The sequence below is a fragment of the Pseudochaenichthys georgianus genome, chromosome 23 (assembly GCF_902827115.2).
Source record: "Pseudochaenichthys georgianus chromosome 23, fPseGeo1.2, whole genome shotgun sequence".
NCBI lineage: Eukaryota > Metazoa > Chordata > Actinopteri > Perciformes > Channichthyidae > Pseudochaenichthys > Pseudochaenichthys georgianus.
Window position 1 is genome coordinate 12,723,866 of NC_047525.1, and position 27,866 is coordinate 12,751,731.

Here is a 27,866-nt window from a genome sequence, read left to right on the forward strand (position 1 = left end):
TAAGTTTCTCGTTTTTATTATCAAAATTTAAAAACAATGACTTTGGCATTTCATATTTACTTTCAATCATGAATATCTTAAAGGAAAGTTAGACATGTGGCAAAAAAACAAAACAGGATCAATACACGTACAATGTTTTTGAGCTTGGCATAAAGACTGGAAGCAGATTGAAAAACATCTGTTACCAGCCACTAATTATTTCAGTTCTAGGAAGACGTAACTATGTTTGGTGAAAAAGCCTTGAGATTCATGTCAATATATAACATTAGAGAAAGCCAACCCTCCAGTCTTTATGCTAAGCTAATACAGAATCCCAAAACTGTTGTAGAAAAAAAAGAAATTCTGCTGTAAAAATAACAACTTCACGTACCATAAGAAAAATTACTCCGCGCACTTGAGTACGACACTCAAAATAAAAATGGAGAAATAACAAGTATGCCTACTTCACTCAAAATGAAACTCACATGCTTGAATAATTAAAAAGGATACATTGGCATTTTCACTTCATGCATTATATGTTTAATAAATATATATATTGTAATAAAAGATATGGCTGCACTTCTGAAGGACGAGAATAATGTCAGGGTGGAGGTCTAGCATGTCTACTACAAAGGTGGGGGGGGAGGTGGAGGGGTTTAGATTCTGGTTGGCACAGTTTGATCTTTTCTAACAAAGCGTCTCCATCAAACACCGGAGATGTGATCGTGTTCTGCAGCGTCGACAGATATCTCGTGAAAGAACTCGTCTTCCTTCAGCATGCTCTGAAACACAGAGAGGTTAACGGTCAGTTAAAGCCTTCCAGTTTGTCATTTCCTGCTGCTGTTTATGTCGGGGGGAGGAAAACCAACCATGGGTTTTTTTGGGTCAGCGTCTCACCGTCAGATTGTTGATTTCCTCAGAAAACTCTCCGATCTGTCTCACGGTCCCTTCAGAGTCTTCCATCTGCAAAATGCACACAAACAGAGGGTCAGCAAAAAGCCAAAGCAGACTCAAAACTCTCCAGTAATCAGAAGTGAAGTTTTCTCCGTACCTGCTCCAGGTGTTCGAGGGGCTCCTCGTAGATCTGGCCCTCCATCTGGAAGCTGCTGCTCTTTGGCATTTCCACGTTCATGGGGCAGACGTACTCCTCGCCATCGTCATGGCGTTTCTTCCTCAAAGTGCCGAAACCCCCGAATGACAGGTGTCTAGGCTGCAGGAGGACGATAAGCAAGTTGTTGACATTTATTTATATTCAGTACAGACATTTTAAGTAGAGCTGGGGCGACTAAAATAAAAACATTTGAATGTGTGATTATTTGCAAAAAATAGGCAGTTCAATCTGTACAATACGCATTACATTTTTAAATGAAACAATCCATTTGTATTCATCAAAAGCACAAAATGACCCTAATCTGTCATTTGAGTGAGATCAAATTTATTTGTGGAAAATCAGTTCTGTTGGTAAATGATTGAAGCTCCAGTGTGTGTGTGTGTGTGTGTGTGTGTGTGTGTGTGTGTGTGTGTGTATGTGTGTGTGTGTGTGTGTGTGTGTGTGTGTGTGTGTGTGTGTGTGGACAGCAGTACCTTGACCTTGGCGGTGGCGGTGAGCACGCAGTAGTCGGGGTTCTCCAGACAGTCCTGTTTGAGTCTCTGCGCCTCGGAGCCGATGAGCAGGTGGAAGTGAGTGGCCAGGTGGCGCCTCAGCAGGGTTTTGTTGGAGGGGATGTTGAGCAGCAGGGCGAGCGCCTCCACGTTGAAGCGCGGCTCCAACACCTTCAGAGCGTGAAGACATTTCAGAAAACACCATGAGGAGAGGTCAGGAGGGAGACTAAATAAACAAGTGTTGTGTTTTTCAACACCTATGACCTTTTTTTATACATTTGTTTTTGTTTTTAAAGACATCTGTAGCAATATTCACCCTGCCCCCAGTTTGGGCTGTTAGTAACATTTCCTCTACACCTGCTGTGCCCCCCCCCTCTCACCATCAGACCTCCGTGAACACCGCTGCCCCTCAGATTCGGGGCGTATTCGGCCAGATCCACGGAGCGCAGCCACTCCATCACCCTGTGGTTGGTCCACTGGGAGATCTCTGCTGGCGTCATGTTGTTCTGGGGGGGGGGGGGGGGGGGGGGGAGTCCGGGGGGGAGAGTCCGGGTGTCAGGGGGGTGCATACATGTGAAATAAAACAAAATGAGGGAGAGTCTGAGTTGAGACTTCCGGTACCTCATCAGAGGGCCGTCTCCTCAGACAGTTGGGGGCGTAGCCGTTGAGGCGGAGGACCTGGATAGCCCTCTTGATGCTGAGGTGATGGAGGACACTGCCCACCTTCAGAGACAGCAAGTCCTCCTGGGAAGCAGGCGAGAAAAAAAAGAAGGCATTATTGTATGGTTTATTCAGTGGGAAAGTTCAGCCAGAATATAAAATAATGATTAACAACCTTTCGTCCAAAAAAAGGTTTCCTGTCACTTTCATGTCTGAGGGTTTCATTTCTTCCACAAAGGCTCCAGGGCTACATGACAAATGTTTAACCCTTGAGTCCCACTTTGATGTTGTTCCCTTTCAGGACATCAAAGCTACTTTTAAAGAGTGGAAAAAGGCCATAAGTAGTTGAATTAACGTTATGTTGCACTTCCACAGAGTTCAATCTTTTATCAACTTCAACCCTGACTATTCAAGTCATACATGAACACATCCAAAATGATTGAATAATTAAAAAGTCATAAATCTCCCTAGTGATCCATCAGCTCACCACTGTCATGTAGTGCAGCATGCAGCCGTCAACACGAGCCTCATCAAAGTGACTTTTGTACTGCGGGAGGCCGATGTCGTCCAGCCACCCTGAAGTAAAAACAGACATTAATGTAGTCTGGATGTAAAGCTGTGGGGACAGTGCAGTCGTCAGAGAGTGCCACACTCACTGGTCACCCAGTTGTAGTCCAGTCTGCATTTGAGGTAGTCGTCCTCGGAGGCCAGAGCCTGCAGAGCCAGCTGCAGCTTCTTCCTGTGGAGAGGCTGCTTCATGCACAGCTCCTGATCCGGGAACAGGAACACAACGTCACGCAGGGAACATTTACAGATACAAACATCTCAGAGTATCCCCGTCCTCCCCTTTGAGTTGAAATGTTGAGGAACATGCCCAAGTGCACATTTTGGATAAAGAAAAACTAAAGCTGATATTTAATTGACTAATTAAACAAACAGAGATGTCCTACCTTCTCCAGGTCGTGCTGTGAAGCCCGCAGTAGTGTCTGTCCTGATTTGATCCAGCTCTGCCCCGGGGCCACATACAGCCCGAGGCCCTGCTCATGGAGCCAGGCACACACGTCCTCTCTGCTCCAGCGGGAGAAGGGGACGTCCACAGCACTGAGGGGACAGAGAGGGGTACTCATCACAGTGTATCCAGTGGTTGAGAGAGCAGAGACAGGCCTCACATGTCTGACGCCTGTCGGACACCGACCTGTGTTTGGACTCGCGGGACCAGCCCAGCCTCGGGCCGGCGGTGGCTCGGACCCCCCCCCTCCTGAACTCCGTCTCTGCATCATCCAGGTTGAAGGACGTAGAGTGACTACGCTTTAGTCTGCAGGAGTGTCACACAGTATAAATGACAGATACAGTCAAGAATCTTATGAAATACTTTAGATAGAGCTGACACACCCTTACCTGCCGAAGAACTTCATGAAGCCCTTGGACTTCTTCTTGGTTTCAGGTGAGCAGAGAAGAGCATCCTGAGGTTTTTTAGGAGGAACGCCAGCCAGGTCCAGATGATCCGTGCCTTTACGTTCCGTCTCAGCTGTGAAAAATAATCATAATAAATAACCAGAATGGACCAGATCAGAGTTCACAGAATAACAACTACAGACGCACCACTACGACACAATGTTAACACACTAAAAGAAATACAGTTTAACCTGAGCTGTACCGTCCATGCAACTAGTAAACCACTACCAAGGAGAAATACATATTTAAGTGGAAAGTTCCATTGAAACGGCTTCATTGCAGATGGTTTAAAGTCATGGATAAGGGACAGCTGGATGCTTCAGTGAGATCATGGAGAGAAACCTCACCCAGGGCAGGATACAAGAAACTCTGAGAGAGAAAACTATCAGTAATTCCCAACTTTCAGTAGAGTTTAAACTAGTTTAAGTCCATACCATGGTTTTTTAATAATAATAACTTTAAGAATTGTTTTTTTCTTCTTATCCAAAAAAATATGTATCGGACAAGAAAACTACAATTGTTGCATCTCCAGAAAACCACGACTGAAACAAACTCAGAATGATGAGGTTTGAAAGGTCAGAGAGATGGGAACCACTGATTTAGAGCAAAGTGGAGGGAAAGCTGTTCAGCATGTGACTCTCGGGTTCACCGACAGTAGGTGAAATGGTCACAGTGTCAGAACTGCAGTTACTTCACATCCAGCTGTTTAATCCAGAGTAACATCTGCAGGCTGTGCTCTACCGTACCTAACGCAGGAGCACTGGCACTCCGGCTGCGGTCTTCACAATTCAACCAGCAGTGAAACAAACACCAGGATCAGAGACGAACATCAAAGTGATTTTAACACCAAAGGAAATGTGATAACTTTCGTGGAAATCGCAGCGTCAGTGTTACCCAGGTTTGGAGAGCTGGCGGTCTGTTTGCCTCCTCGCAGTTTGAAGAAGCTGCGGCCGAAAGAGGAGCGGGCCTTCTTCGAGCCGAAGGTCTCATCACCGGCTCTGATGGGAGACGAGGAACCCAGGGCTGCTTTGTTTTTGGCCTAGGAGAAAAAAGAAATACAAAAGGTAGAAAAGTTACTAACTATTATTTTTATGAGCCAACCAACATATTATCGGTAACTTGCACGCTCTCTAACGGCCCGTCAACACAGCGGCGTGTGTTGACGCTTCCCCATTCACTTTGAATGGGGTGACGTCACTTTTAGCCGAAATGCATCGTGGGAAGCGACGCGGAGCGTAGCTGGCGTGGCTCGCTGCAAAAGTTGAGCAATGTTCAACTTTTGAAGCCTCGGCAGAAGCGTCAACCAATCGAATCATATGCCAGTACCAGCTCTAGCCAATAAAACCGCTGCTTGTGTGTCAGGGGCGGGAGATTCATGTGATTGGTTGTTGGTCGAGTTTCAGACACGCCCGCCGGCAAGCGTCAGCGCACGCCGATGTGTGGACGGGCCGTAAAGCATTCAGAATGTTTAAAAAGTGTATCTCAATTAAAGGGAGTGTAAAGGATTTTAGATGACATTTAGTGCAATAGTTTTGAAAAGGAAATTGTATTATTCCTTGTATATGAAAATATGAGATAATTAAGAAACAAATATATATTCATATATATATATATATATATGTACACAATTTGTTTTATTTGTTGGTTTTTTCCTTTTCTTTTTTACAGTGTAAAACTATAATGAGAACATTCTACAAAATAATGAATGTAAAAAGGGTTGGTGTAATTATTTGTTGTACTTAATAATATTGCATTGCAGGACTTGTATGAGTATTTCTACACACATTGTTCTACTTTTACTTAAGTACAAGTTCAGAGTTCCTTCCCACCTCTGTTTAACCTTCATATTCTCGCCTGATACATAAATGTAGTTGCACCGTTTAACCACCAGGTGTCAGAGCAGGATCATCTCTCACAGTGTGTCCTGTGACTGGAGACTCATGGAAGAAACTAATAGACTAATAGATTCAAATTCAATTGGATAATATGATTATTATGTTGGATTCTTTAACTGCAGTCAACATGTTGACGTGCGAGGTCACCTGACCTGCTCGCTGCTGAAGGCTGAGCTGTCCGGCTGTGGGATGTCTGAGGAACTGAAACAACAACAACAACAATTATTTATTATAAAACAAACGTACTGAAATATCCTCAGAATCAAGTATAGTTGTAGAACTGAAACTTTGCAGACATATAACATAATGAAAAGGTGAATCACTGGTGTAAAAACTACTGAAATAAAAGAAAATGAAGTTAAAGAAAAGTGTACTGACCTCCCTAAAATGCTTTAATGCTATTTAGCCGTCTGTCTTGTATAAAAGAGTGAATTAAGGCATTTTTTTTACATGATAGACAAACATAAATAATCTTCTTTTTAAATACATAGCCGACTTTTAACCTGGGCATAAGTCTCATGAGACATAATGTAGATAAGAGAAATACGATTGAACTATAATTGGTTGATTGAACCGAAGCTGGACTTTAAACAACTAGCAGCTGTTTCACTCAAAGGAAACTGTATCATACAGAGCATATTCTTACAAAGTGTCCCATGGCTTAGGAGAAACTCCAGAAAGCTCAAACAACATCTGTCAGAATGAATGGATATGTTGTGCAGATATTTCTCAGTTTGTATTCCGCCCCTGAGACTAAATGAAAGACAGAGGAAGTATATTTCAGTGACGCTGAGATGACAGTGTTACCTGTGGGCCGCCTGTAGCTGTCGCTCTCTGTCCAGATCATTCATCTCAGACAGGACTGCTATACAAGGGATGGACTGAGACAACACAGAACAACCGGATTAAATAAACATATTTTCCCAGCAGCAGAACATGTACACAGCCTGACAAATATTAACCCCGATCACGAGCTCTGAATTCCTGGGAGAAACCGCTCTCAGGGTGGGAGGCAGACATGGAGCTTTTCTAAAGGAAGTCTGCCGTCTGGGGTTCATCCTGTGTGAAAAATTGTTTTGACAGGAGGTTGTGTTTACCTCTCCAGAGCTTCTTCCTGCCTCCCCTCCCAACGCCAGCGAGTCCTGATCCACCTCCATGGAAACAGAGACCGAGGGATCATCTGCGATATCGTCGTAGTCATCTTCCTTCAGTGTCTCTGAGAGAGGACATGTAGGACAGTCAACGACAATGTGCTGCAGATTAAGCTACAATCACCTTTCTAGGCTGCCTTAAAAGTACTTAAATGCATATATATATATATACACATATATATACTATCCTCTTCTGCTACTGTAGTATTTTAACATTCTAAATCAACCAGAATATGTTATAGTGTGTATTCTTTGTGATACATGTCTTTTCTACTGCAGATATGTATACATTTGCCTTTCATTTGTATTTTATTGTGTTAATACTTTATTTTAAATATTGTAATGCCTGAACACACTGCTGCTGTAATAAAATAATTTCCAAATTTCGAATTAATTAAGTATTATCTATCGATAGTAAAACCTTAATCTTAAAATGTCTTATTTGATGATTGAGTACAATGTTACAAGGCTCTGTTGGATATGTAGACATGATGTTTGCTATTATTTACGTGAGGTTGTGAGGCCTTTAAAATAAAGTGCTGAAACTTCATTAACTATTCATCGTAGTAGTTACAGGAATGCAAATTAGTTTTACAAAAATAAAGATTATTTTCAATGTGTATGATCTTTAATCACACTGACCTATGATCAGCTCCTGCACTTTCTTGCTCTTTGTGAGGGACTCCTCCAGCTCCTTTATCCTTCGTTCCTGAAAATAAACAAGCAGTTAACCCCAAAATCATCCTTGGAATATCCATGACTCACCCGGTGTAACCTTGACTTCTTAGAAAAGTTCTCTCACATGGCTTCAGCATGAAAAAAAGAATTAAATAACGGAGAAAATTGTCTAGGATAGCCGCATAAACAATCCTCGCTAAGACAGCAGAGTGAGATTGTTTATGTAACACAGTCTGAGTCTGTTGACGAGTCACCATTTACCTCCACTCTTTGCTCACCGTGGAAGCGTGAAAGCATAATGAACTTTTATTCAAAGGTTTCAAAAGTTCAGTAAAACAAGTGATCATTTTGGGTGTGAAGTATTTCTCGATGAATCAAAGCGACTGCTCATTTGTTGCCTCATACCACAGCGTCGCATCACACCGTACCTTCACATCGTTGGCCGACGCCAGTGACCCCAACACCCTCTTCATGTTCAACACTTCAGTGTCTGTGAAAGAAAAAAGATACTTAACTTGTGGAACCTTTTTCAACCCTGGCTCTGAAAGCAGATAACAACACAAGTGCTCAAAACAGTGAGCTATAGCTCTGGTTTCTGCTTGTTTTTGTTAGCTGCAGTGAAGTATTGAGTCGATTATCAACACAACTTATCAAAAACAAGGACTGTGTTTTACTACAATTAAATACGAGCCAACCACTAGAGAATCTAATCCAAAGTCTTTTCATTACATTGAGATAGATAAGTAAGGATCATTAATCAATCAGAATCCAATTTTGAATGAAATCTTTAAAAAATATTTCTCCTCTAATTCACAACAACCAAGAAGCGGCACTGACTACATGTATTTGATGTTAACGGTGTCTGAATAAACAACCAGATGACCTGCATCAGATGTATAATCACGTGTTTACAGGCATGGTTAAGAGACTCCCTTTGAATAAATGGCATTCCTCCACCATCAGAGCGGATGAGATAAGGTCAGCCGAGGGAGGGAGGAGTGAAGCAGTCAGAATGCTAGGTATGTAGCCTATAGAAGCAGATAAGGAGTTGGGTAAGAACTAGGGATGTAACGATACCAAAAGCTCACGGTACGATAATATCGCGATAACAAGTCCACGGTACGGTATTTATCGCGATATTGAATAATAAAGGGAAGGGAAAAAAATTACAATTTTTTTTCTCTATAAGAAAAAAATGTTTTACTCGGAAAATGTTTCTTTATTAAATAATAAATCTGATTTGTACAGCAGTAGGATAGCAGTATTTTAAAGTGTCAAAAATAAAGTGACAGTAACAGACTGGAACAAGAAAACCAGTGTTTTTGTACCTATAGTACTACCAAACAGAGCATTTTCTTTGTGCCACTGCATCGCACAAATAAGGACATTTAATAATCAGACCCTGCAATAAAATAAATCAAGTTTCACTTTAGTTTTTCAAGTAACTCAACTCAAACTCACTGGTCACTCACTCAGCATCATCAGACAGGTTTTTAGGAATATGAGAATGTCCACATTTCCAGGTATTTATAAGCTGGGATGTTTGGGCATTTACAATATCCCCTGCTCTGGAAAAAACTCTCTCGCTTGGTACTGATGTTGCCGGGACAGCAGTGGTCGCGTTAACCGATTATTTTATTTAACAATGACGGAAAAATCTGAAAGCAGTCTGTCATTTTGACAGATTAGAACAAACTCGGAACAGCGCCAACGTTTCCCCGCAGCGAGGCTCTGGTGTTATGCCGTGTTATGCATTCCCTCCAAAAGGAAATGATATCGTTTCCAAAACTGACTTTGCCGTACAGATCAATACATGGGGTTTTGCTTTACGCTGTGCGCGCTCCCGCGAGGTGCAAACTGTGCATTGTCTCTCCACCACTTCAGAAACAATACAGTTGTAGCCAAGAAGGTGAGGCTTATTGACAGGGCGAGATATATATATACTGTTGGCACTTGTCAATGTCTCTAGGTGTGTACATGTAGCCCTGTAAATACGATGTCCTTTTGTGTTATCTGTTGTTTTATGTTCATGTTGTAACCTACTTGCTGCCATGTTGGACAGGTCTCTCTTGAAAAAGAGATCGATGAACTCAATGGGACCATCTGGTTAAATAAAGGTTTAAAAAAAAAAGTGATTAAAAAAAATATATATATATGTTTTAAATCGCGGTACATTTTGTCAGTCTCACGACGGTATTGGGACTTTTATTTACCGCGATATTCGGTATATCGTTAAATCCCTAGTAAGAACTAGAGCTTCTAATCTCCTCGTTATAGTTCAGCTTGTCCGTGAAATGTAAGACAGAGAAAAAATAATGAATTGGGAAATCCAGATGAAAGCAACCATTATTTTTACAGAGGATGCTGGAGGGTCTGGTGTTGGTGGAATGTGAAATGTCTATTTGTCTAATCCTCATAAATGTAATATTAGACTCTGTGAAGCAGCCAGATAATTATTTGAACAGCCCCCACCTCCCTCTCCTCCCTCCGCTCTGTTGTGGCTCTCCAACCTCAGCCTGCTCTCCTCCTTCAGCCTCCTCAGCTCCGCCTCTCGCTCCTCCAGCTGCGTCTGCAGCAGCAGCAGCTCCTCCTGTGAAGCAGAGAGTGAAGTCATGGTTCTGAAAGTCTCATCACATGATCTGTCAATTCAACTTGGGTAGATAAATGGATACATTACATTTGAGTTTGTATTGCCTTAGAAACTTTAGACACATATTGCTAGACACATTCCTAGCCCATACAGTAGGGCTGCTCAATTAATCGTATTTTAATTGCGATTACGATTATGGCTTGCAACGATTACGAAAACAACGTAATCGAAATAAAACGATTTTTTTATTATTATTATTTTTTTTTTTTTGGTTTTTCAGTTGAATTAAACTTAAAGTTCAGGGTAATCAACTGTTAAAAACATACTGTTCACATTTTTTTTTCTCCAATAAATGGATGTTTTCAAAGTCAAAGAATAATCGCATTTAATAATCGCAATCACAATTATTGACCCAATTAATCGAGATTATGATTTTTGCCATAATCGAGCAGCCCTACCAAACAGTGATAATAAAAGGTACAAACAGGAAAAAAGTGAAGGACATGACTAATAATTATAAAACAGTGAATCATTATAAACATTAGAAGGCACAAACGTGTTGTTTGTAATATGAATGTTTAGTCTTTAGTACTATAAAGAATGAAAAAAGATGCCCATCACAAATTGTCAATGGTAATGTTTTAAGATGGCTCGAAAAAAAAATCCAAGACACAAAGATATTTAACTTACAATATATTAAACAGACAAATGTAGGTATTTCAAATCGCCGGAAGTTCATTAAGAGCCATGAAAGACATACTGTATGTTTTAACCATAGTAAAACTCGCCCTGTAATTAGTCAAATGTTATGTATTTAGTAAAACTAGTTATTTAACATAACATTTGAAAATAAATGTTAGTCAGTAGTGCTGTTAGTGATTAAGTTAGTGCATTTCTGACCTCTATTAATCACACTGTGGTTGTTTGTGACACAAAGCTCATACTATTCACTAAATTCACTCAACTGTGGACACACTGAAACACTGGACACAAAATTCTGGCTAATATTTAAAGTACCGATTAACAAGATGTGTACTTTATAATTGTAGAAAGATACCATGAAAAGAAAATCGTACTGTTTATAGTTGTAGCAGTGACTTTAGCAAACGATTCACTAAATAAGTTATTTCAGTTTGCAGGTGTTAACCCAAAAAAAGGGGTTGTTAACCAGGTTCTGATCATTTAATCGGTACTGGTGAAGCACTTACAGCGAGCGTGGTGAAAGTCAGGAAAGCAGTGTGCAGCAGTGGAGGAGAAGAAGCAGGTTTAGAGCATCTTAAGGGCCAGAAAGGAGAAGAGTACAGACTGGAGATCAAACCTTGTTCACCTCATCTCCAGTGAACCGCCCACTGTTCCGCTTTGGACGCTTGACAGGTTAGCATGTAGCAGAAAGATGTTAAAATCACATTAGAAAAAAGGGGGAGGAAGAGAAGCATTTGGTAAGATAGGAGTAAAGACAGGAAGCAGAGGATCGATGTCATGGGGAAGATCACAAGGTTCAAACATCTGATGATACATTTGACTATCTTCAAATTGAATTCAGATCTCCTGTCATAGCAAATGTGAGCGTTTCAGTGATTTTTAGCACACTCACTTTGGTAGCTTTGAGTTTCTTCTCACACTGCAGTCTGTCATTCTCTATGTCAGTCACCCTGAACCGCAGGTCCGTTACTTCCTGGTACAAGCCCTGGGGAGGAGAGAGAAACTCCCGTCACCGTTTAAAGCCTGCACCGCGGGGGGGGTTAATGGAGACTGTGTGGGAGAGAGTTCACAATTTGTTTTAACAGTGGGAGAATTCCTGCCAAAAGCACCAAATATTAGTTTCAGACTGATGTCCCACCGGAGGGAATTTGAGAAGCTGAGTCCACACATCACACATCGAGGCAAATCCTGGACTAAAGGGAAAATGTCGGGTCACTTACGGTGAAACTGCTTTCATCCCAATCAGCAACAGTGTTTGGAGAATCTTTCATTTGAAAGTGTATTGTTATTTAGTACTTTCACATCCCTATGCAATCAATTTAAACTGTGATGTCTAACCTGTATCCATTAGTTAAGCTTTCTGTGCCATTTAGAAATGCCATCGTATGTGAGTGAGTGAAAATAAATACAGTTTCGAAGGTTAAAATGAAACTGCTTCTTGAGAAGGCCACAGTCAATTACACAAGGAAAATAAAAATGCATTCTCTAAGACTGTCTCACATACCCATGCAATTCATTCAATGTGTTGCTGCTGTGAGGGTACAATACATGTGTGCATGCAGTGTGGGAGAATAATGTCCACCAATAGCACACTCATATGTGACCTGCTCCATCGAAATCAGTCGCATTGACCCGAAGACACATTTTGAGTTGTATACACTGTTGGAAAGAGGAGATTCCCAGCTTTCTAATGATATCAGGATTGTTTTTGTACTCCAAATATTAAGCGAAATATGTCACATTATATAATGACTGTCACCGAGTCCTCATTTTGAGAAAAAGGCCTTTAAAGTTTCCTCTTCTCTGGAATCCATCGATCTGATTGATTATTAGTGGAGCAAATTATCAAAATACTACGAAGGGAAGATATTTTCGTTTGGAGGGGAAGCTCGCGAGAGTGTGTGTATACGTGTGTGTGTGTGTGTGTGTGTGTGTGTGTGTGTGTGTATTTTTGCGTTTGTGTGTATTGTGTTTGTTTCCCGGGGAAAACCCTCACGAGAAACACCGGCTGTTGTTATGCCTGCTGTGACGTTAAATTACTCCGTTCTCCGCTTGTAATTATGCCGTCACAAGCTTCAAAGTTATATTTATCATCTGAATTTGCAGAAACAAGTTTAATATTCTGAAAGCCAAGACTTCGTTTATTTGAAATCAGATGAAAACAAACTGTAACGGACCCTGCCGTGTTATCTATGATTACTATACTCTTACATTCATAATTTCAGCCGGAGGGAGGGGGGGCGGCGCTGCTGGAAGAGCAGATTGCCTGTCTTCGTCCCTTTACAAGCTTCAAAAATGTATTTATCGTGTGATTTTGGAAATAAAAGTTTCATATTCTGAAAGCCAAGACTTTGTTTGTTTAAAATCAAACAAAACACCCGAACCCTGAAAAAATAGTTTTTTACGTAAATCCACGTTTATTCTGAAATGAGCCGTTGAGACTTCCGACTGATTTCGATAGAGCGGGTCACATATGCTGTTTTTCAGCATGCTGACTTTTCTAGCAGTAACACACTTAGAATTACAGTCACTATTGTGAAGGTGTGTGGAAGTTGTGGGTTACATCTGACCGCTGCCTTTTGATATAGCCTTTTGTTGAATCAGCAACAACGATTGGTCATCCTGCACCCTGTTTGCAATCTAAACTAACTTTGATACTGAAACAAATAGATCTGGAGCATTTTAAATAGGATTTCTAAAGCTAGTTCTGATTGTAAACATAATGTGAAGTTCAGGGGCTACCATGGGGCTGAATGCTGTTTTCTTTAGGATTTGATTTAAAGTTTAATGGGAGCTAAATGGAAACAAAAAGACATTCATGCAGTTGCATTTAATTTAGTCAAATCCCTTGAGAGCTTTATTGTCTGGAAATACCACATTCTATTACCAGAATATATGTCCCAGCTAGTGGACAGAGTGTATGGAAACTATAACTCTCACACACTTTGAGCCCCTCCGGAGGGGAGAGGGGGAGAGTGGGGGGTAATGGCAGGAAACAGCTGCAGGAGCACAAGGGCTGTTTAAGCCCCTCTGTAACCCTTAAAGAAGTTCACCCTGCACCACATGACAGAGAACAGAGTCCTCCAGTGGAGTGCGACAGACCTTTGCGACTTTAAAAACAATGAGTGGGTGACTTCCAGGATTCAGAGTCAGACATCACATGAAAAAGAACTTCGGCTATCTCTGCTCTATTTATCATAGCAGTACACAGCAGGGGGAGGGGGTTGTACCTCATTCTCCCTGTGGTCTCTCTCCACAGCCGTCAGCTTCAGATTCAGACTGGACACCTCCGTCATCAGCTCCAGCTTCTGCGTCTCCAGAGTGGACCGGGTCAACAGCTCCTGTGGAGCAAGGCGCATGATTGGTAAAGCAGAACATATTATGTAGAGTAGAGGTGCCCAGTACGTCGACCGCGGTTGACCGGGCAATGCTGGTAGATCGCGAGTCATTCATAAAAAAAAAATCCAGCTCCGTTAAAATAGACAAAACAGGTTTTGATCCCTCCTCCCTTGGCCTCCCTGCCACTTAATTCAGGAGTTTACTTGATTGACAGAAAAAGAGACCTATCACTTTCCAGTCTGTTAACCCAGAATGCAAAGCGATACAAAATCAGTCAAGTGCCGGGAAAACTCTAATTAAAGAGACGAACAACAAAATGAGTGCGGGACCGAGCAAAAAGCTAAAGACATACCACTTCCACCCAGAATGGGAGGAAGAATATTTGTTTGTGATGTCACATTCAAAGGTTATTTGCCTTATTTGTAAAGCAAGCGTCGCTCTGCCAAAGAAAGGTAACGTGGAGAGGCATTATCGGAGTGTTCACAAGGCATATGACAGCGACTTCCCTCCGAGTAGCGAGTTTAGAAAGAGAAAGGTCATGTATTATTGCTACACAAACATTATCTCGCAGTCTTAGTGTCGCCAACTCGTTTCTAACATGCAAAAAGACAAAAAAATTCGTCTATGGTTGGTGTATTTTCGATCTTTCCGATCCAGACGAGATCTCTCTCTCCCGTCTGTGTGCGAGGGGGGCGGGGCAGTACACACACTCAGCTGCTCCATGCAGCAACACACGGAGGAGATGGCGGAGAGAAGCGCTCCAAGGTGTGGTTAAATGTTACCCGTCTCGATGTGGACAATGCTCGTTGCCAAGAGTGTTTAGCATGTAAGGGCGGTAACACGAGCAATTTGTCTAAACATTTAGCAAAAGTGCTCCACATCCAGACGGAGGAATGCACCGGGTTCGACTGTCTTTCTAGTAGCTCTGTAGCCCCGTCCACGAGTAACGTTTCCACGTCAGGTGTTATGTATGCTAGCAGCAACACACGGAGTTAACTCAATCATACAAACATGGGTTTATGATTAGAGGAAACTGAGTTACTCTTTGTTTTGTTAAAGTTTCAGCTATTTTGTTTACAGTTCTGTCATCAGATTATTTAATACGATTTGTTAAAACACTGTTGTTTCTTTTGATGTGAAATATTATTTATTTAATTTAAATGAACATTTTATTTAAATAAAAAGCAATGTCAATTTTGTAAACAATTTGTTAAATTAATTTAATAATATATGTATTTTTGAATCAAGTATTCATCTTTGTCTTCATTGCTAGTTTCCACATGCCTAAAACAACCTCAAGCTAAATCTAAAAGTTGATTGTTTGTCTGAGTTTGAGAAATTGTGCAAGGCATACAGTAATAGTCCGAATAGTCGATTAATCATTTCATTAATCGATTATCAAATGAGTCGTTTGTTGCAGCCCTATTGTAGTTATCCCATGTATAAATAAAACGTGTTATTCAGCAACCCTTGCAATTTGGGATTTTATTTTTGGTTGGTAGACCTCGGTGAGCTGGTCATTTCAAAAGTAGCTCACCAGCCAAAAAAGTGTGGGCACCCCTGATGTAGAGAGATCAAAGTTTTGGCACGGTCTGGTAATAAATGTTTATTCACAAACAGTTACAAATACATGTACTCTTAGGCAGAGTAGAGATGTGTGAAATATGACATCCCGATACGCTACCAAAAGCTTTAGAAAAGTGTAAAAAAAACACCTAACCAAGCACCGTAAAACCTATATAAACAACTAAATGGCCCTAACAGTTGTATCAGTCTAAACGTTGTTTTAAATAGGATAGATATAATAAGTCACTTTACAAGGAAATATAATGTTACAAATGAAATGCATCATGTTTTTTAAGGCCTCACATGTTGCAGCAGCTGTTCAGTAGCATTTAGTTTCTCCTGATGACGGTCAAGGCAGTTTTCCAGGTCCCGTATCTTTTCACCCTGCACCTCCACCTGATCCGAGAGAACACTGACCTGCACAATGGAGATTCATTGGTAACAATCACACCGAGCACTCAGAGATCACATACTGTCGGTCAGGGATACTCAACTGGAGGCTGAGGGACAGTTTATAGACCAGCGTTTATGATATTTAGCTGATCAAATGATCAACTATAAAAAGCCCATAACTTAAATCTTTCAAAGATTTAAAGCTTAAGGATCCTTCCCTTTCCAACTAACCTGCCCTTTGAGTGTGAATGAAAGGGCAGGTAAGTGTTGACTACCAGATTGCTGGTTTTGCGATTTCAAGGGTTTTGTTGACATTAAGAGATAGGCAGAGGAATGCTGGCCTTGAGTGTTCATTTTATGAAACAGCTGCAACACAATTTGAGCTAGAATGCCTTCAAAATAATAGTCAGTGGAATAGTATACCCACAGCTATAAATGTAGACTTTTACTCTGTTTACTTTATCAGTCATCATTTTTGTATTTGATTGGTCAAATCAAAATTAAACTTTTTTCAATATTTTTTAGTAAATTCCCAATCTGCATTGAAAACTAATCGTGTGTAAACCGTCCATCAATCTTTTCACCAGATTCCTTGAATGTATGTTGATTAGTTTCTGAGTATTCTGTTAAATAACAAATAAACAAAACAAACATACCAACAAAAGCCACGAACACAACCACTTAATTGCGTAATCAAGAGCAATTATTCTGCTGCCTTGAAGCTACAATGGAGAATTGTGCCCACCGACCTGAAGAATAAGACACTCTTTGTCACTCTCCACTCGTGACAGATGTTCTTGGTAGATTACTTCTGAGCCGTGACCGTTCGTCTGTAAGGAGAAACAATAAGTGTTGATTCGGGTAATATGAACAAACTGCTGCATTTGTCGCATGAAATAGATCAGAGACTTCAACTGTTTGTTTAGTTTGAATAGAAAAGAAGGGGGTTGTACTTTATCTGTCATGTTGTAGTGCGGGTGTGAATGAGGAGTCCTAATGAAAATACACACCAGCCGAGAGACACATGGTATTCTCTTGGATAAAAAAACAAATATGCGAGTTGGGTTTTCAGAGGAACATGTGAGGGTCGATAGTGTTCTCACATGAAAGTGATTTGCAAATTCAATCAAAAGTCTCCAGCTCACGAGGCTGTGAGGGAAGAAAAACAAGAGCCCCCGTCTGCGTCAACGCCATGGAAACTATTTGCAGGAGGACTCCTATAGGAACTCCATCATTCATGAAGCACGTCATAACAGCACTTCTAGAATAAACAGAGTCCCGGTATAGGCAATGCAGAAAGATCAAGAGATGCAACGCAGATCAGAGCATCATTCGTAGCAGGCTTTCTTAAAGAAGTGACGCCTGCAAAGACGCTGATGTTATCCTCCAGGCAGAAAAAGGTTTGGAATGACAGTTTGTTTGGAGATCTGCAACATGTTTACTTTCGCTAGGTTGAAACAATGTTTACCGATGGTGTATCCTCCCGCTGATCATAAATGAAATTTGAATGCAAACCCCCCCCCCCCCCCCCCCTACTTTACCCCCTCCTGGCACAAGTTGGCGTAGCTTGAGCCAATCCTTAAATGGTCTCTCGTGTAACTCTTCTCTCCGAATACTAATTAATAGTTTAAAATATGAAAGCACTTTAAATCTGCCTTGTGTATGACTTGTGCTATAAATATGCTTGCTTTGACATGCAGTTTTAAAATGTATTCACGTGTTTGTGTTAGTTCGTGGATGGTTGTTAGCTTGGGATCGTAACTGTTATTGTTTTAACTAAACATCTGACATTTTTGGCTGTATTAAATCTGATCTGGCCTTCAAGCAATCACAATACACTTACAATAACAAATGTAATGCTGCTGAAGAGAGGGAGACATTTTTCAAGCATTAAAAACACACAATAGTCGAATTCTTTGTCACGAACACATGCAAGAATATACAGTATGGCACTTTATCATTGTTTACCAATCTTCCCTGCAGCCACTCTGCCACCCCCTCTGCAGTGGAGTCAGGAATCTGACAGCGCAGGTTGTCCTTTTCCTCGTTGTCCATGAGCTCCAGCATCCCGCGCAGGTCCTCCAGCAGATGCAGCACCCGGAGGCCCCCCAGGAAAGGTGAAGTGGGCGACTGGCAGTCAAACAGCCCGTTATTGTAGTCCATGGCCTTAGAGCCTGGAGAGATTCAACCCAAATCAAACAGTGAAGTAGTCATTGCATCACTTCTCTGTGGGCAAAGTGTAATACAAATGGCAAGCATCAACAACAACAAAAGAAAGGATGTACTGCCAAAGCCACATTCAATGCTAATATGTTGGTGGGGGTGTGGTGGGAGCAGGATGACTATTCAAAGCTATACATATAAGTGTTTGTGTAACTGTGTGTTTACAGAGCTCTTCTTCTTGTGTGGGTGCCATTAACAAAAGCAGAGCATATCAACAAAACCCTGTGTGGGTTTGTGACAAGAACTTGGGCATGCAGAAATATGCATACCCAATGTTTATTCCAATTCATTTGTATTCAAAAAAATGTCCCATGAAAACTTCATGGGTGAAACTACAAAAGGCATTTCATCTATTTGATCATTAATATTGACTTTAATCAATCAGGGATTTTTATTATAGTTCATTTCCCCTGAGAACATTCATTTTTTAAGTGACTCAAATGTTACACATAGGATATTGAGCATCTTTTAGCAAGAATTGTACTCCAACTTATAAGTATTCTCTTTATCCCTGTTTACACAAACATACACGAACATACTGCGCAAGCAAATGTTCTAAGGTCTTCTATTACAAATCATGTGACACAGTGGGTGTTTCTCAATGTTGAGGACGCTTCCTTGGTAGGACATGTCTTCCGAGTCAGGTCCTTCAGAAGCGAGGCAAGAATCCTTCCTAGCCTCGGAAAACGAAGAATGGTGGAACAGGCTAACAGGTGTGCGTCATATGCGAGGCCCCGCCTTAAATGGAGCGCAATTTCTGCCAAAGATATTGGAAATTGGTCCGTGCGCAAAGCATTGTGGGGATTTTAAGACCGGAGGATACACATGTGCAGCCTCGAAATTTCCCGCAACAAAGGACGCCGGCCTCGGTAGAATTCCAAGGATTCTGGACATTGGAACAGTCCTTCGGCAGGACTCGATGACGCAGCATCCTTGAAATAGTGGCTCTGGAGGAGCCTTCCTCGACATTGAGAAACACCCACTATGTGCCGATAAGGAAATGAAATCTTCCTGCTTATCTGAGGAAATTACATCATTTACATTACAATCTGTTTTTCGCTTAGAAACAACATGTTGACTGAACTCCAGTACAGTTTTTCGTGTGCTGCTGCCTACTCTGCACCATCTGTCATTCGTCTCAAATGTCAGCCGTAATGAAGATGTCCAACGACCACAAAGAGGGAGCCAAATAAATAAATATCCGAACAATCATGGCTTCCTCCCAGTAGCGAGTAGTGTGGCTCGGTGAGGGCTGTGGTTTCTGCAGAAACAGTGGGGATGTCATGTGATCAACTGCCTTGCTCCCATTGGAAAGTTCAGCGCTATAATTACACACATCAGTGGAAAAGTGGGGACTCTGAAAGTGAAGCCTGCTCTGCTCATCTGCAGCTGAGAGGCCAAAAGTTCCCAAGCAGGAGTTTTTATTCCAAACTCAGAGCTTGAATAATCATTAGTTTCCGTCATGGCGGGGACAATGGAAACTTCATTTAATTTCTCATGATGGAGGAATGCAGTGGAGGCAGAAAGGGCCAGTGACCCAGCAGCACAACTTCAGCATTATTTGAAACGTTTCTATACATTCAGGGGGACTACATCAAACTGCAGGTAGAAGTGGAAGGAGAAGGGCACATTGTGTTACCTTCCACGGGACATAGTATTCCCAGCTTGCAATTCAATGGTTTCCAGATGTGGCTAGACCCTATGCCATGCCCACTTAAAAAAGTGCTATGGTCTTTACGTCCAAGTGTACAATGTGGTTACCTGCTATGATCCCATCCATCTGCTCCAAGGCTGCTGCCAACATATCGCTGGCATCCGACATCATCTTGAGCTCAATGAATCTGAGAGAGAAAGAAGAGAGGGACACGTAAAAAAAGGACTAAACCAAAGCTCTCCGACATTAAATTCCACCATTTTTTTAAGATAGTAAACTGGATATTTTTGGACTGTTGATCAGACAAAACAAGACATTTTAAGACCCATTCATGGGAAAAGGAAATGTAGATTCTAACTGTTTTCTGACATGTTATAGACTAGACAGTTAACTCTATGTAACTCTAATTCAAATCCTTGTGAGTTCCTATTTTATTGTATGTGTACTGCTCAGAGCACTGCTCTTCTCCCACACAAGCATCAGTTTTAAACAAAGCCTGTCTGCATGCTTTCACATTTCCTTATGAAATAAACATGATAGTGTTATCACTAATCCTGTTGGAGTACAAGCCCTCTTTCTTCTTTCTCAAATGACGTCTGCATCAAATTAACCCTGCACTCTGTGCCACAAAAAACAGGCTCCCTGAGAGACAAAAAACAAAGTGATTGCCAGGACTTATTACCCAACAAGCCTTATTTCCGCCAGTACGGCGGTCACGGGTGATCACGGGCAAGCCCCTAACTGAAATAATGGCACTATGTTCCCAGGGGCCTTGTAGGAATGGCATGCCCGGCATCTCAAACCTCCATAACAAAGTTGAATCCACATGACGGCTGAATTCTTATCAATGCTCTCCTTTACTTGCACCACTTATCAATTGAAACTCAATCAGATGTAAAGTGGTTGAGATTGTACACAGTACTGTATGTGGAGTGCGCAGCTAAAGCTCAGAACTAACAAAATAATAAACAGTGGCTCTACTTGTTTAGAAGTCTCATGGTGAGGGGGGGGGGGCTTGCAGGTTTACTTCATTTCCTCCCTTTAAGGGGTCACAGGGTCACACCCAGCAGGGTAAAACATGTGCATAAAGAGCGTGAATAAAGCAAGGATGTCAACAAGGGGCCTTAAGTGCTTGTTGCTAAATGTTTCTAAGACCTCTTCATACAGACTGTTTGGTATTACTACATAATACTCCACGAAAATATTCTGGTGATTTAGTCAACAAGATGAACACATAAATATTTTGTGTAGCACTTTTAAAACATTACAAAACAGGATCTTGGTCGATAAGCATACCAGAAAATACCTTACATTTAGGCTGCGGCCACACGAGGACGAATTCGGTCGTTTGCGTTACTGTTTAGTGTCATATAGACCGTTCGGCCACACGAGGACGACCGAATACGGCACTAAACGACTGAGGAAACGATAACGGGTCCCAAGGTGGATAGAAAGGCATACGCAACTCTCTGGGGGGTCAAACGGCTCCGTGTGTACGCCCTATCCGAACATTTTCAGATCACTGATAGTGATTGCGCAATAGCCCCACCTCTTCTGCTCACCTCCGCTTACCCCGCGCCATTGCTGAAGTGTTTTGCCACCAACAACAACAACAATGGCGGATCGCAGAGTTGCTATCGTGCTCCGGACGCTATTGACCATGCTACAGTTGTTTGTGCAACATCTACAACAATAATGATGATACAATAGCCCCGCCTCTCCCCACCTCTGCTGCTCACCCCCGCGTCAAAGTAAACTGCACCCTGAATTCAGATTATTTATCTTTCTCTCGCGAGTGAAGTCTAATCTGACAGGACGGAGACACGCAGCTCTGCTCACCTGCAGCTCCTCCCGCTGCAGCAAAACACACACTTCAAGTCAGATCATCACCCTTAGCTATTTTAATTACCTCTCAAACTCCCTAAACTAGTTATAAATATGTTTATTTTTACTGTCGGCCGGGTCACTGATTACTGGATCAGCTGCTGCATGAGACAGACACTGACGCTGTCCGAAGAGAGGGAGGAAAAAGAGAGGCTCCGTGTATTTTATTATTATATTATATAGAGTCGTTATTCATTTGTTTTTAAAGCTCAATAAATAACAAAGAAGACCTTTGACCGGCACTTTTATAATTTTGTCCGGAAGATTTAAACTTTAATACACGTTGACTGGCGAAAAACTCTGCCCGGTTCCCTCGGCCCCCACCGCGGAGAATAAACAGAAGGGCAACCATGACAACCATGCTTCTTCGCTGCTTTTGTGGAGGAAGTTACAGCGCCACGTACAGGCTCCTGCATATGTACTGCAGCTTCTCCAGCGGTTGGAGCTAAACGGAGCGGTCTCGTGTGGGCAGACACTATCCGGATAACTATTGCGTGTGGACGGAAGCTTGTTTGCGATTGCGTTTGCGTTAATCCTATGCGTTTAGCCGTTTTCGTCCTCGTGTGGCCGCAGCCTTAGAAATAATCCAACAGCTTTCAAATGAAATGTCACAGTTCTCATGGGGTATTCAGGGTGGAGGAGTGCCACAGATCCAGGTCTTACAGGTTGATTCAAAACCATCCCTTACTCTCACCGGGGTGGACGCTTCCCCCCCTGAGAGAAACCTAAATCTTGTGCCTGATGTTGTTTGTTGAGAATCCAAATATGTGTTCTCACTGTGTGAATGCAATACAAACAAATGGCATGAGGAGAGAGACACCAGTGTGTGCTATCTTCTGCTCTACTTAACTATTGTGTACCGATTTCTGGTCACGATGCAACCGCGGGGGAGTAAAGAAGGGTAGGGTGAAACATTTTGAAAGATAAAACAAATCAAAAGTGTGAACCATAATTGAGGCTGCTCTCCTGTCGGTGTCTAGTGGTAAAAGCCACATCAAAACTGGCATTATGAGTTTCATAGAAATCCAATTTAGTGGAAAAAAGAGCATCTTACCAACCTACGGTACTTCGAAATACTGAATTGGTTTTATGTTTACGCTTAAATGTAATTACAAGTACCTTCTGCTAGTCATGCAACAGAAGATTGCATTGCAACTCAGGTTAACTAGCCTGTCCATTCACTAGATTCATAAATCCAGGAATTTTTAAAATGCCAGGCTGAGTTGTTTCCACTTCTTTCACATCCTTGATGATCCATTAAAAACGTTCTGACTAAATGAGAAAAGCCAACAGAGAGTCCATCTCCGTGAAGAAGTGTGTGCATGATGACTGATAGCGCCAAAGTGTAGGAGTGAGCAATACACACATTCCTGAGCAGGTTACTTATCCAAAAAAACAAACACAGCCTGGTACTGCTGACATCCCTGCTGACCTCTGCGACCTCCCTCCCTCCTTCCTTAAGACTCGGGCGTTTGGAAACATGGTCTCTTATTTGGACTCAATACTAAATCGTCCTGGTGCTGTGAACACCCAGGATGGTGCTTTAATCAAACGCAGAAAATGATTCCTAATCAAAGCACTAAAAGAAAAGTTTGCTAAAAAAAAAGGACCAGCTGTTTAAGTAAATACCATAGTCTTTCTTTAAATTTAACAATACTGTATATATGTAACCAATTTTAAATATTTAGTTATCTTCGTCCAACTATTTTGATAACAGCATAATCGTTCAAGTATGTGTCTAGAAGAAAGTATGTTACTGGCAACCATTTTAAATATAAATGTTAATGTAAAAGCAGCAATTTCTAAAAGGAAGATTCCCTGCAGTTATATAACACTTTAATCCTTGGGTTTTGGATTGACAAAACAAAACATTTTAATTTCTATTCTCATCTAAATCTGTGAAGGAATTGTGAATTTGAAGGAAAGTCTTTCAACTCCAAACAGATAACTACTTTGGAGAAAAATGATAGATGAACAGATGACGTATTCTGAAGCAGATTTTTCTATTTAATTCTGTTAAAGACAATATAACTTAATATTAGCTAACCTTAGGTTCTTGTGGGTTGAGTTGAAAAATGTTGTTCAAAAGACATAAAGATGGTTACAGCTTTTTCAAATGGACTTTTCACAACATTACATAGTAATCTGTATGCACTCAGTTTGAGGCTCACAATTCACTTAAAGCTCTATTCCAAACACAGCATTCAAACCTTTTATAAATGCATCAATGCCACCATTCTGAAAGTATCCAAGTGAAGTCAAATTTCCAAATATATTTTATAGGAAGACAAATCTGTCGGAAAGTCCTACCTACTTTGCTGCAAGGTGGCTTTAACAGCAACCAGATGTAGAGAGAGAGAGAGGGAGATACTGAGGGGGAGGGACAATGCTTTTGAAAAGAAAATAGCCTGGGATAACATGACCATTCTGAGTGATCTGGCTCTGAACACACACACACGGACGCATATATTCACACACACACGGACGCATATATTCACAAACACACGCCTCTGCTTGTGCTTCTAACACTACGATAGCTTACTTCCAGCTGTGGCACAGATGTGCATTTCAGAATTGAACTGCCTCAGAGTAGTATTAAAAGACGCATTAGTGTTTGCTAGTACAGTAACTGGTCATAGTATAGTGCAAGACATTGCTTGATTCTTTCCTCAGTTTAGCTATCAAACATATTACCAAGAGAAATATGACTTCCTCACTGCATCCAGTAACCTTGTGTTTTCACTTATGGCGCATTTCCACTGCAGCGGGTAGCCCCGTTTAAGCGTCCTTAAATCGTCCTCAAGCGGCCAGGCCAGGTTTTGGTGGCCCTTCCATATAGCGTAGCACCGGCTAGCAGGTACTTTTTCCGGCCCCATAAAATCGTGGTTCTATCAGGCCAGGGCCAGGGCTGAACTAGTGACGTCAACACTCTCGACTGCTGATTGGTCAGAGAGAATCGCCACAAGATCGCGAGCGAGATCATCCCTAGTGTCGCATATATATCTAGAAGCAAGCTTGCAGCATTGTTATACATAGAATTTTTGTAAACGGAGGAGCTACAAAACTGGCAACATCAAAGAAAAGCACACCATGGTCGACCGAGGAGGTGACGACCTTCCTACATCTCATTGGGGATGATAAAATCCAGCGGGAGCTCGAGGGAACAACTCAAAATGTGCCCCGCCTACACTGCATTGCTACCCCAGGTCCTAAACGGTAATGGACATGCACCACGGCCTCGGACGGCCAGCGAGGCAGCCTGAGTGAGGGTGCTTAGGGACGCTTAAACGGGGCTACCCTGCTGCAGTGGAAATGTGCCATTAGCTTTGCTTTCACAGTTGCCAAGATATTGACCTTTCTAAATTCTATTTACAGCCAATAAAAACAACATTGGATCATTTCATAATTTAGTTTCCTGCTAGCTTTAACGCTTCTGCCCATTCACTTTGAATGGGGTGACGTCACGCTTTGCCGAACTGCATTGTGGTTCCGTCGCTTCGCTTTGCTCGCGTTGCTCGCTTCAAAAGTTGAGCAATGTTCTACTTTTGAAGCTTCGACAGAATCTTCAGCCAATCTAATCATATGCCAGTACAAGCTCTAGCCAATCAAACTGCGTGCTTGTTTGTCCGGGGCGGGAGATTCATGTGATTGGTTGTTGGTCGAGTTTCAGACACGCCCACCGGCAAGCTTCAACGCACGCTGCCGTGTGTAAATGTAAATATTTGTATTGCGAATCGATTTTTTTTCAATAGTGGTTGATCAAATAAAATGTAGCAATAACCTCAATTAGTTGAAGTACAACAATAATAGTTACAGTACTATCTGGAGAGGTAACACAGACATGAAGCGTGACTTTTGGAAATGCAATCCAGCAGTCAAACACCATGCGTTTGTTTACATTTCCTCCAAAGAGAAGGTTCAGTGGACTTTTAGTTTTGGCTGCTGCGAGTGAGGTCAGACTGTTTGACAGAAACGACAGCCCAGACTTTAAACTAGTGCAGCGGTGGCCATATTGAGACCCTGCACAAACAACTCTTTGTCCTTCAGAGACTCACATGATACCACCGCGACATTGAACCCAAGCTGTTGCGGTTTTTCCATGCGGCCCTCAACTACATCATAGTCAAAAATCTCAAAGGAGGCAGAAAATAATAAAAGAGGATTGCGTATAGGGGCAGGAGGAACTGAGTAAGAAGTCACCACGCAACTAAGTTTCACTGCCTTTGTCATCAAGGTCTCAGCACAGAAGCATAAAGTCTTCCTTTAGGGCATAATGTGACAGTTGTCGCTGTAAACTAAGCCTAAAATATGTAAAGAACTGAAAAGGCAAATGAGGTCTACAATAGTGGCAACAATGAATGAAACTGTAAATACAGAGGCATTCCTACAATCAGGAAGACCGTCACTCAGTCCTGTCAGGAAGCATTTCCTGGCACACTCTGGAGAAATGACTTCCTCTAAGTCAGAAATGGCCATTTCCCAGCACTGACTGCTCCAACAAAACTAAAATCTGAAATAATTTAAAAGCCACATCTCATATAAAACCTGGCCTTTTCATTATTTTCCTGTGCGATACTTTTTTGATTAAGATTTTAATTTAATTTCAGAAGCCTGTAAACACCCCAATATATCATGACTCTAAATTGACACCTCCCTTCTTTCAAAATACACTTTAGAGTACTCTACCAAGAATGCAAGGAATGCAACCATCAGGAAATAAGGGGCATGATATAGAAAGGCCTACCTCTATGTATGCAACACTTCGTTTGTAGAGAATTCAAAATACATGTTGATTCATCCAAATGAGCTGGGAATACAAACTAAGGCTGATAAAGAACTTTAAGTCACTGAACAACAAACAAATGCCGGTTGTTTGATGAAACAAAATGATGTGTGCTAGGAGATTAGATCTGTGTCTTAATGAAACATCTCAAAGCAATGTGAAAATGTGTTTCATTAAGCATAATTTCCTGCAGCCACATCAGATATGGCTATGCAATCAAGTGTGAAACAGCTGGAATTTCTGAGCAGCAAACCGTTAGCCATGAGTGTGACGAGATACAAATATGGTTATTGTGAGAGAAGGAAATAAAATCCTTTGTTATGCTTTCCTTTGCCCGGAAGCTAAGACATCAGCAGACGCAGACAAGAGGGCTGCCAGCAGGTCATGCAGAGCCTCAGGATGGAGCTTTTTCCTGAACAACGTTATACTACAGAGTTGTACCCCAAACAAAGGCTGCAGCAGCGTGAGATGGATCATGAAAGAAGCTGACACTGGACCAGAAGGACCTTTAAACTGCAGGCTTTGTGTAGGCTTCTGCTGCTTATACAGTCAATCTGTGTGGGAGCCAGACTGGAGGTTCACCACAGTGACTCATCACTTGGCTTGTAGATGTATTAACATGTGATGCATTAATTAGCTGCGGTTAAATAAAAATAAAAATAAGTGTTCCCATAGAAAGATAGCATAATTCATTCAACTGGTGAAACTATAATGCCTGAGGGGATTTCTGAGGGAATAATATTTTTTCTCCATAACACATTTTTAAGTACAAAAAAATGTCGGATTACAAACAAGAACATTAATTTAAACTGTTAATAAAAGCACAATTAACAGCAATAACTGCACGTTACACGTATGTCTCCACAAATAACACAGTAAATATTGTACGTAAAAAGTTACCCATTTTAATAACTATATGGAGGATACTCGAAATACTGACAATTGAAAACTAACTAAACTCTGTACGTCACGTTAGCTAACACACACATTCGTATCAAGCTAGCTACGTTACGTCCAATTAAAATGAATAAGGCGTTAATGGTCACACAATTAAACTAGCAAGACCAACCAAACTTGGACAAACAAACCGTTAAAACTAAGCCTTAAGTTTAAAGTTAATTTAAACTTCGGTTAAACTTACATTTTTCGACCAAGTGTAATAAAAAAAAAAGCAGCTTTACTCCAAATACTTTGGGACTTTTCACAGGAGCTTCATGGTTAGCGTTCACCTTCCCATTGCGTTTCTCTGTGAACTGAAGTTTTCATCCAAACCAAGAGCCATGTCGCGCGACGTCAAGCTAATAGGACAACT

General features: G+C 41.5%; 1 protein-coding gene across 2 annotated transcripts; it reads right to left on the bottom strand.

Moving 5' to 3' along the window:
- On the bottom strand, positions 1-27,819 carry LOC117439061 (liprin-beta-1-like). Of its 2 annotated transcripts, none has more exons than XM_034074775.2 (25): positions 27,696-27,819; positions 19,995-20,074; positions 17,979-18,184; positions 16,760-16,840; positions 15,921-16,034; positions 13,943-14,053; positions 11,605-11,697; positions 9,893-10,010; positions 7,849-7,910; positions 7,385-7,451; positions 6,689-6,807; positions 6,399-6,472; positions 5,744-5,792; positions 4,591-4,735; positions 3,640-3,769; positions 3,437-3,556; positions 3,192-3,342; positions 2,898-3,009; positions 2,729-2,817; positions 2,203-2,325; positions 1,962-2,087; positions 1,564-1,752; positions 1,031-1,189; positions 877-942; positions 1-761 (listed from the first exon to the last, which is right to left on the bottom strand). In XM_034074775.2, exons 2-25 carry the CDS (start codon positions 20,056-20,058, stop codon positions 684-686), a joined length of 2,646 nt encoding a protein of 881 aa, XP_033930666.1. In that variant the 5' UTR covers positions 20,059-20,074; positions 27,696-27,819; the 3' UTR covers positions 1-683. The 2 variants fall into 2 exon arrangements, with proteins under 2 accessions (XP_033930666.1, XP_033930667.1); XM_034074776.2 differs by having other exon boundaries at positions 849-942.
- Between the last annotated feature and the right edge of the window lie 47 nt (positions 27,820-27,866).